Source organism: Corythoichthys intestinalis, chromosome 7, assembly GCF_030265065.1.
Source record: "Corythoichthys intestinalis isolate RoL2023-P3 chromosome 7, ASM3026506v1, whole genome shotgun sequence".
In the NCBI taxonomy this organism is placed as follows: Eukaryota; Metazoa; Chordata; class Actinopteri; order Syngnathiformes; family Syngnathidae; genus Corythoichthys; species Corythoichthys intestinalis.
In genome coordinates, this window is record NC_080401.1 from 59,849,956 (window position 1) to 59,859,518 (window position 9,563).

Here is a 9,563-nt window from a genome sequence, read left to right on the forward strand (position 1 = left end):
GACTTGAAGTTCTTCCGTATTCTGAGAGACCTGGAGAGGAGAGCGAGATGGACTGCTGCAATTCGATGAGAAAACGGGGCTCCAAACGATAACCACAGATTATGTAGTAGTCATTTTATATCTGGTAAGATGCATTTAATATATATTTAGAGGGTTTTGGGCGGACAACCACAATTAAGATCATTGCTAGGCTAATCGCCGACAACATACACTCAGACGTTGTGAATGAACTACCTGGTAAATATTTAATTATAAGGGGATAATAAGACAGTTGTCATACAATTAATTTACAATTTCACTATTGAGGTCAAAAGCCAAAAAATAAATTCAACTAGGGACAATCTGGAGTAGTGCTATCGCACTTCATATTTATTACATATTATATATGTATGTAGTGAGAGTACGATCGCTAAACCATATAAACATTAAAAGCCCTAGCTCCATTGACAAATGACATGACAGTGACTTGACAGTGGATGTTAGCAAGAACAAAAGACTTTGAATTGAAAATTTCGTAACTCACCTTCCCGACCACAAGATAGATTCCTGCCGAATTTTCGTGGACGAGGACTAGAGGTTAGATTTTATGCCCGAACCCGAACCCTTAAAATGTGGGCCCGGGTCGGGCCCACATTTTAAGCATTCACGTTCGGGTCAGTTCGGGTCGGGCCGCCATGCCGGACTAATAAATTATTTAAAAAAATAAAAAATAAATAAAAAAATGGAGAGCAGGCTCTCTGTATTGCGCTTCTGCTTGTGCGTGTGCACGAACGCCGTGGCGCCGGCCGCTTTTTATTCTTGTTCTCCCGCTCTACCGTTTGCGCACGGCCGAGGCGCCGCCCTCATTTTCATTTCCTTGTCAGAGAGGCGCGTCCATGTGAGAACAATATCCCACACACTCAGAAATATGTTTAACAAACTTTCCCAGCGTTATTTCGTTGTGTGAATGCTTTGATAATTCTCAAAAAAATATGTAGATTATTTAAACATTAAGAAAACTTGCGTTTTTTTCTGCCAACTCGTAGAAATGAAAATAAATTGCTGCTGCTGCGTTTTTTCCGCGTCACTCAAAAAAAAAAAAAAAAAAAAAAAAAATCGGGTTTTTCGGGCTCGGGCCTGCAAATCTAGTTAAGTGATCGAGCTCGGGCCGGGCCGGGTCGGGCCTCAATACCAGCGGGCTGTGTCGGGTCGGGCTGGATTTTTTAGGCCCGAACTAGGCTCTAACGAGGACCTGTTTCACCCAACCAGCAACGACGTATTTATAAGCCTCCAAGCTCTTAAAGTTTTTCAAACTTTCGTGAGAGTAGGCTGATTTTGTGTGGACAAGATAGTTGTAAATATCAGGGTAGCAGATGTCAGGCAGAGACGGCGGGTCGAAAAACATCGATTTAGGCATCAAATATGGATCTGGCAAACGGATAAACTGAAGCTTTTCCACATAATGCCTTTTATGCAACGCATCCAATGAGTTTACAGCGTCAGATAACACCGGGGCTTCCATGAATTGCTCTATAAATTGCACGACAAATTGAAACCATTGAGAATAGGGCTAAAAAATGACGGACAATATGGCGGCCGGATACAGCGACACGTCATTGTGTGACGTTGGTGAGTCTACTGGCGCAAATGGACGTAGCCACGCCTGGTAAGCGCACTTCTGTTTTTCTGACAAGGCCGTTATAATCTGAACTAATGTCTTCGTTGTCAAAATCAATCTTTTAGTAGGTTTTGCCGTCAAATCCGCAGAGGTGGCTATAGAGTAACTTGTACTCAAGTATGGGTCGTTTGACTTCAAAATATAACTCAAGTAAAAGTAGTCCTCCAAAAAAGTCCCCTAAGTGCCAGTAAAAAAAAGTATTAGGTGTAAAGAATACTCATTGACTCAGTCATGACTTTAAACTCCTATTACGACTTTTCTTGTAATATCATGACATTTTTATTGTATTAATGCAACTTTTTCGGATAGTATTACAACATTTGACTTTAATCTCATAATATTATGGCTTTATTCTCATCGTCTTTTTATTTTTGTGTTTCTTTGCATGGCCCTAATTGCCCATCCGTACGTCGTCTTGTCAAAGATAATAAGTACGAGAAACAGATGCTTTTGTATTTTTTCTTTCAGTGATCCACTCACTCAAGTATATCACAACAGGGTCGTTTGGAATTCCAAACTTCCCAGAGTATTTGAGTGTGGGTTACGTTGACGGCGTTCAGATTTCACACTACGATAGCAAGACCAGTAAAGCAAAAGCCAAACAGGAGTGGATGAAGAACATTGCAGCTGAGGAGCCACACTACTGGGAAAGACAGACACATTTGAATATTGTTAATCAGGACAATGCCAAAGACAATATTGAAATTCTTCAAGAGCGCTTCAACCAAACGGGAGGTTTGTGGCCGTTCCCATTTGGAGCACTTCATTCCCGGACGTTGTCTTATCACCTGATGTGCCTTTCTCTCAGGTCTTCACATAATCCAGCACATGTTTGGCTGCCAATGGGACGACGAGACCGACCAGGTGGTTGGTTGGTATAACATGAGTTACAATGGAGAGGACTTCATATGGTTCGATTTAAAGAGACTGCAATGGATCGCCGTCCAGCCGCAAGCTGTCGTCACCAGAAACAAGTGGGACCGAGATGAGGGCTATAATGAACACTTGAAGTTCTACATGAGGGAGGAATGTCCTTCCTACTTGAAGAAGTACGTGAGCTTTGGAAGGGACGTCTTAATGAGAACAGGTAACATGCCCTCTCTCAACAGGCACGTGACTGTCATTGAAACCTTTCCCTCCATTTTTTTGGAAAAGTGTCCAGCTGCGACTCTCAGGACTCGCCTTCCGCACACCCTGCTTTCAACGAAGGCGAGCACTGCAAGTCGCAGCTGGACCTAACTGATCTTTTGTCCCATCTCTCAAACATTATGTATGAAATGTTCCCTCCATCTTTTTTGTCTCCATCAATGCTTTCTTTTCTTTCATTGGTAAGTTGTTTTTCCCTTAACATCTCTTCTCTGCCTAATTTAGTCTTCCCCAACCTTCTGTCTTGCACATTTCGATCTATCGCCCATTATTTGTGAACTTCATTCTTTCAAAGAAACAACCCAAAACAACAGGAAGTGACCCAAAATACCTCATAATCAACAGGAAATGATCCAAAATGTACAGAAAGTGACCCCAGAGTGCTCCTAATCAACAGAAAGTGACCCAAAAGAGACCTGTAAATGCCCAAAAGTTAGTGATTAAAAAAAAAAAAAAAAAAACATCAGGAAGTAACCCCGAATTGCCTCAAAATCAACAGGAGGTGACAAATCTGCCGGAAGTGATCCAGAAATGAACTGAGACAAACAAAAATTGACCAGAAATCAACAGGAAGTGATGCAAAAATGCCTCAAAATCAACAGGAATTGACCATTAAACAGGTAGTGACCCCAGAAGTGCCTCAAAATCAAGAGGAAATGATCCAGAATATACAGAAAGTGACCTGTAAATGCCCAAAACCTACACAGTGATTTAAAAAAAAAAAGACAGGAGGTAACCCAGGATTGCCTCAACGTGACAGGGAAATGCCCTACAATCAACAGAAAATTCTTCGAAATAAATAGAAAGTGATCCTGGAATTCCCACAAATGTGCAGGAAGTGACTCAAAAATCCCCAAAAATCAACAGGAAGTGACCAGGGAATAAAAAGTGACCCGTGAATGCTCCTAAATGTTCAGGTAGGGATTGAAAATCAACAGGAAATGAGGTGAAATTGACCAGAAGTGTCCCATAAATGCTTCAAAATCAACAGGAAGTGACCCAGAAATGCCCTGAAATCAATAGGAAGTGATCAATGAACAAACAATGCCTGGAAATGTCAGGGACGTGGGGCAGGCAGGTGGTGTGGACCCAATTGCAGGGAAACAAAAGGCAGCCAGGGAGGTGGTGGTGATCTCAAAATCGTTTTAATAATAACTGACAAAACACAAAGTACAACCAAAAGTACCGGGGATAAAAAAGGCAAGGTTCAAACAAAACTTACTTTACCGGAGGGTTTAGAACACGAGGGCTTGGACAGGATCTTGACTTTGACACAGACATAGACAATGACGCAACAAGGAGTGAAAAGAAACTATATACACACACACACACACACAAGGGATAACGGCACAACGAGGAACAGGTGCGTACAGGAGGATGCAGGTTGGAGGATACACTAGGAGGCACAGCAGGTGAAATCAATGGGCAATCACAGGGACAAGTCACACTAGGAGAAAACCAACACAAAACCCAAAAGGAAATTCCCCAAAATCAACAGGAAATGAACCAAAATATACAGGAAGTGAGTTGATCCTACATCAAATGTCTAGCGCTGTCAATGGCGGCCGATGAGTTCACAAAAGTCCCCCAGAATGTTGGTATAAATCTTCCGGGAAATGACCCTGAAAGTCATTTTCCTGTGTCCTGGCAGAGCTCCCGCGGGTTTTCCTGCTGCAGAAGACGGCGGGGTCGCCGGTCACCTGCCACACCACCGGTTTCTACCCAAGGGCTGCCGTCCTCTTCTGGAGGAAGGACGGCAAGCGGCTCGACGAGAACGTGGAGGTGAACGAAATCCTCCCCAACCACGACGGGACCTTCCAGAACAGCGCTCGCCTCGTCACGGTGGACGAGCACGCTCGCTACGAGTGCGTCTTCCAGCTGGACGGCGTCCCGGAGGATGTCGTCACTCCACTGGACCACGGAAAGGTGCTGAGCAACGAGTGCATCCAAGGTGAGACGCTTGCTTCTGTCTTCATCCGATGCGTACGTCCTCATGTTTGCTTTAATCTGTAAAGACCGAGAATGGTGGCGGAAGATAGATGGGGCCTTCACCACCCTGTTTGCCCTCTTTCTGGCCGCCTTCGCCATCTCTGTCATCATGTTCGAACGAGGTAAGGGACGTTTTCTCGTCAGCCATTGTCATGTTGTCCATCAATGAGACTTTGCTACTCTTTTTATTGCAGCCATATTCTCTCTAATTCGTAAGTAAAAGCGTTTCCTGCTCACTTCCTGTTCATTGATTTTTTTGTGGTCACTTCCTGGAAAGTTTGGATCATTTCCTGGTGATGTCCTCATGTTTGATTTTTTTTTTTTTTTTTTTGCCAAGAGCAAGAAAGGATGTACACGGTCATGGCCGTCTTTATAAACCTCCTCCCTCTGGCCTACGCTGTCACCCTGTTTGTTTTCAAGCCCAACCCAGGTAAGTAGACGTCTACTCCGTTGGCCATTTTCACAGCTGGTCACTGAGACTTTGCTTGTCTCTTTTCATTGCAGCCTATTGCGCTCTAGTTCGTAAGTAAAAGCGTTTCCAGGTCATTTCCTGTTTATTGGTCTTATGGGTCACTTCCTGTACATTTTGTGGTCACAACCTGTAATGTTTGGATCATTTCCTGGTGGTCCTTACGTTTGACTTTTTTTTTCCAAGAGCAAGACATGAGGAATATGAATGTGGTCAATGGCGTCCTGATGATCCTCTTATCTCTGGCCGTCGCAGTCACCGTCTTTGTCATCAAGTGCAAACGAGGTAAGAGACGTCTGCCCCGTCAGACATTTTCACGTGGTCCTTCACTGAGACTTTGTTTCCCTCTTTTCATTGCAGCCAAATACACGCCCGCACGTAAGTAGAAGCATCCTCTCCTCGATGTCTATGTCCACCCAAATCAGGGGTGTCAAACTCATCTTTGATGGTGCAAAGCATCCAATTTATTTGGACTGGGAGGGGCCAATGGACTTGTTAATTTTAGGGTCATAACAAGTCACTTTCTGTTGATGTTTGGTCACTTCCTGCACATTTTAGGTCACTTCCTGTACAATTTAGGGCATTGCAGGGTCAATGGCCACCTTCTCTACAATACTGATCATTCTCTTGTCATTTTCAAGGCATTTCCTGGTACCTTTCTGTTCATTGGTCACTTCCTGTTGATTTTGGGATCGCTTCCTGTTTAATACCAATCATTCGCTGTTGATTTTAGAGCATCTTCGGGTCACTTCCTGTCGACCTTAGAGCATTTCCAAGTCACTGTCAATACTTTTCTGGCCATTTTATCTTTTATTTATTTTCAATTCACGACAGAAGCTATTTTTTTTAAAGATGGGGGGGTGAAAGGGGGGTTCATTCTTTTTTTATTTTTCAATTCTGGATTTTTTTTTTTTTTTAATTCAAAAGTATAAACCGTAAATATTGCTAATAAGGAAAACGGTAATTGCAGACAACTAAAATTTGCCTTCCTTCAACTGAATTTTAGCCAAAAACTAGGTCAATGGCCACAATTGATATTGGCGAGCTAGATCTTTTCCCCAGTCTGCCCGTTTGACACCCCCGAGCTAAAGACTCCTCCTCCTCCTTTGCCATTCCACAGCTACCTGCATTGATTCTGACCCCTCCCAGACCAGTTTTCCCAAGGCAGCTTCTTCCCCCGAGGCCGACGGCGCTGGAGTCGCTTATGCCAAGACGGCTTTTACCCAAGCCACTTCTTCAAAGAACGACGCCGCGGAGGACGCTTCTCCCAAGATCGACGCTGCCGGGATTGCTTCAGCTTTTGCCCAGGCCTCTTCTCCCAAGACCAAAGTCCCCGAGGCCGCTTCTCTCGAAAGCGACGCCCCCGGGGCCGCTTGTCCCAAGACTGATGCTGCTGGGATCACTTCTCCCAAGATGGTTTTTGCGCTAGCCGATTTTCTCAGGACCGAAGCCCCTGAAGTCACTTCTCCCTTGACCGATGCATCGGGGGCCACTTCTCCCAAGACCACCGCCCCTGGAGTTTGCCCAAGACGGCTTTTGCCCAGGCCACTTCTCCCTAGACTGAAGTCCCCGAGACTGCTTTCCCCCAGACTGAAGTCCCACGGGGCCGCTTCGCCCAAGACCAAAGTCTCCGAGGCCACTTCTCTCGAGACCGACGCCCCTGAAGTTGCTTCTCCCTTGACTGATGCATCCAGGGCCACTTCTCCCAAGACCACCGCCCCTGGAGTTTACCCAAGACGGCTTTTGCCCAGGCCGATTCTCCCTAGACTGAAGTCCCCGAGACTGCTTCCCCTGAGACTGATGTCCCGCGGGGCCGCTTCCCTCGAGACCGAAGTCCCCGAGGCCACTTCTCTCAAGACCGACGCCCCTGAAGTTGCTTCTCCCTTGACTGATGCATCCGGGGCCACTTCTCCCAAGACCACCGCCCCTGGACTTTACCCAAGACGGCTTTTGCCCAGGCCGCTTCTCCCTAGACTGAAGTCCCCGAGACTGCTTCCCCTGAGACTGAAGTCCCGCGGGGCCGCTTCTCCCGAGACCAAAGTCACCGAGGCTGCTTCTCTTGAGACCGACGCCCCTGAAGTCGCTTCTCCCGAGACTGCTTTTGCTCAAGCCACTTTTCCCTTGACCGACACCCCTGGGTATGCTTCTCCACAGAATGACACCCCTGGAGTATCTTCTCCCAAGACTGCTTTTGCCCAAGCCGCATCTGAGACTGACGCCCCCGGGGCTGCTTCTCCAAAGTTGGCTTTTGCCCGAGCCTCTTCTCACTAGACCGACACACTCAAAGCCGCTTCTCCCAAGACCGAAGCCCCCCGAGGCTGCTTCTCCTAAGTCAAGAAGACTCCCTCCAAAATGTCATGTGACGCGTTACAGGAGTGCTGTCAGCATTGCTGCAGAGATTGAAGAGGTGGGGGGTCAGCCTGTTAGTGCTCAGACCATACAGTGGGGCAAATAAGTATTTAGTCAACCACTAATTGTGCAAGTTCTCCCACTTGAAAATATTAGAGAGGCCTGCAATTGTCAACATGGGTAAACCTCAACTATGAGAGACAGAATGGAAAAAAAAACACAAAATCACATTGTTTGATTTTTAAAGAATTTATTTGCAAATCATGGTGGAAAATAAGTACTTGGTCTATACCAAAAGTTCATCTCAATACTTTGTTATGTACCCTTTGTTGGCAATAACGGAGGCCAAATGTTTTCTGTAACTCTTCACAAGCTTTGCAAATTTGATGTAGAGTGCAGCGTATGGTCTGAGCACTAACAGACTACCCCCCCCCTCACCTCTTCAATCTCTGCAGCAATGCTAACAGCACTCCTGTAACGAGTCACATGACATTTTGGAGGGAAAATGACAAGCAGTTCTCAATTTGAACATTTAGGGGCAGTTTACATGGCGACTTTGCGACATGAAGACGCAATGACTGAGTAGCGGAATTGCCTCGCGTGCATATGGTGTCGGCGAAGACGAAAAATTCTGAATCCTGCCTCCCAAGTGGAAGAATTCGATTACGGGGGTCGCCGCGCATTCAAATGCACGGAAACCGCCTTCGCTTCGATGACGTAAGCACTCGCGCACGTCACATGGACGTGCGCAGCGGTGCTATTAAACATTAAAAACAGCAAATGGCGGAACGTCGGCTTTAATTTATTGTTTTTAACTTAAATATGTTGAATGTTTCCATTGTTGGGCCTTTTTTAACAAAAGAAAATGCCTTTACTTGGAGAGGGCGGGCATGTTGTCTTCCGGGCTGAGGAGGTCAAAGTGCATCATTCGCTGTCGCCTTGTAAATCTGCACTGCCACCTAGGGCCTGGCATGAATACTACATCGTTTTCATGCGGAATTGCGATATTGTTTGAATGGAAATGAAACCATATAAATGCAAACATGAAATTTTTCGTCTTCTCGGAGAGTCGCCTTATAAACTGCCCCTTAGGGATGAACGTAGTTTCTCAGCGGTGTACTCCCTTTTGTTGCCAGGGGTTTAGATATTAATGGCTATATTTTGAGTTATTTTGAGGGGAACTCTATTATATAAGCTGCACACAGGCTACTTTACTTTGTGTCAAAGTGTCATTTTGTCAGTGTTGTCCCATGAAAAGATATACTTAAATATCTGCAAAAATGGGAAGGGTGTATTCACTTTTGTGATACACTGTATGTTTATATATGTTTTTGCCTTTGGTTAAAATTTCTATATCATTTTTACATGCTAAACTGATTAAACAGTGGGGGAAATAAGTATTTAGTCAATCACTAATTGTGCAAATTCTCTCACTTGAAAATATTAGACAGGCCTGTAATTGTCAACATGGGTAAACCTCAACCATGGGAGACAGAATATTGGGGGGGGACAGAAAATCCAATTTTTTGATTTTTAAAGAATTTATTTGCAAATCATGGTGGAAAATACATTTTTGGACTATACCAAAAGTTCATCTCAATACTTTGTTATGTGCCCTTTGTTGGCAATAACGGAGGCCAAACGTTTTCTGTAACTCTTCACAAGCTTTTCACACACTGTTGCTGGTATTTTGGCCCATTCCTCCATGCAGATCTCCTCTAGAGCAGTGATGTTTTGGGGCTGTCGCTGGGCAACACAGACTTTCAACTCCCTCCGCAGATTTTCTATGGGGTTGAGATCTGGAGACTGGCTAGGCCACTCCAGGACCTTGAAATGCTTCTTACGAAGCCACTCCTTTGTTGCCCTGGCTGTGTGTTTGGGATTATTGTCATGCTGAAAGACCCAGCCGCGTCTCATCTTCAATGCCCTTGCTGACGGAAGGAGATTTAAACG

The 9,563-nt window shown here is 45.1% G+C and overlaps 1 protein-coding gene across 1 annotated transcript; it reads left to right on the forward strand.

The window, feature by feature from the left end:
• The first annotated feature begins 1,626 nt into the window (after positions 1-1,626).
• Positions 1,627-7,947, forward strand: LOC130918412 (uncharacterized). The gene is made up of 11 exons (XM_057840092.1): positions 1,627-1,645; positions 2,102-2,392; positions 2,466-2,744; positions 4,455-4,754; positions 4,819-4,914; positions 4,987-5,004; positions 5,130-5,222; positions 5,297-5,314; positions 5,448-5,546; positions 5,622-5,639; positions 6,382-7,947. The coding sequence occupies exons 1-11, from the start codon at positions 1,627-1,629 to the stop codon at positions 7,530-7,532; spliced, it is 2,382 nt and encodes a 793-aa protein (XP_057696075.1). The 3' UTR covers positions 7,533-7,947.
• The last annotated feature ends 1,616 nt before the right edge of the window (positions 7,948-9,563 follow it).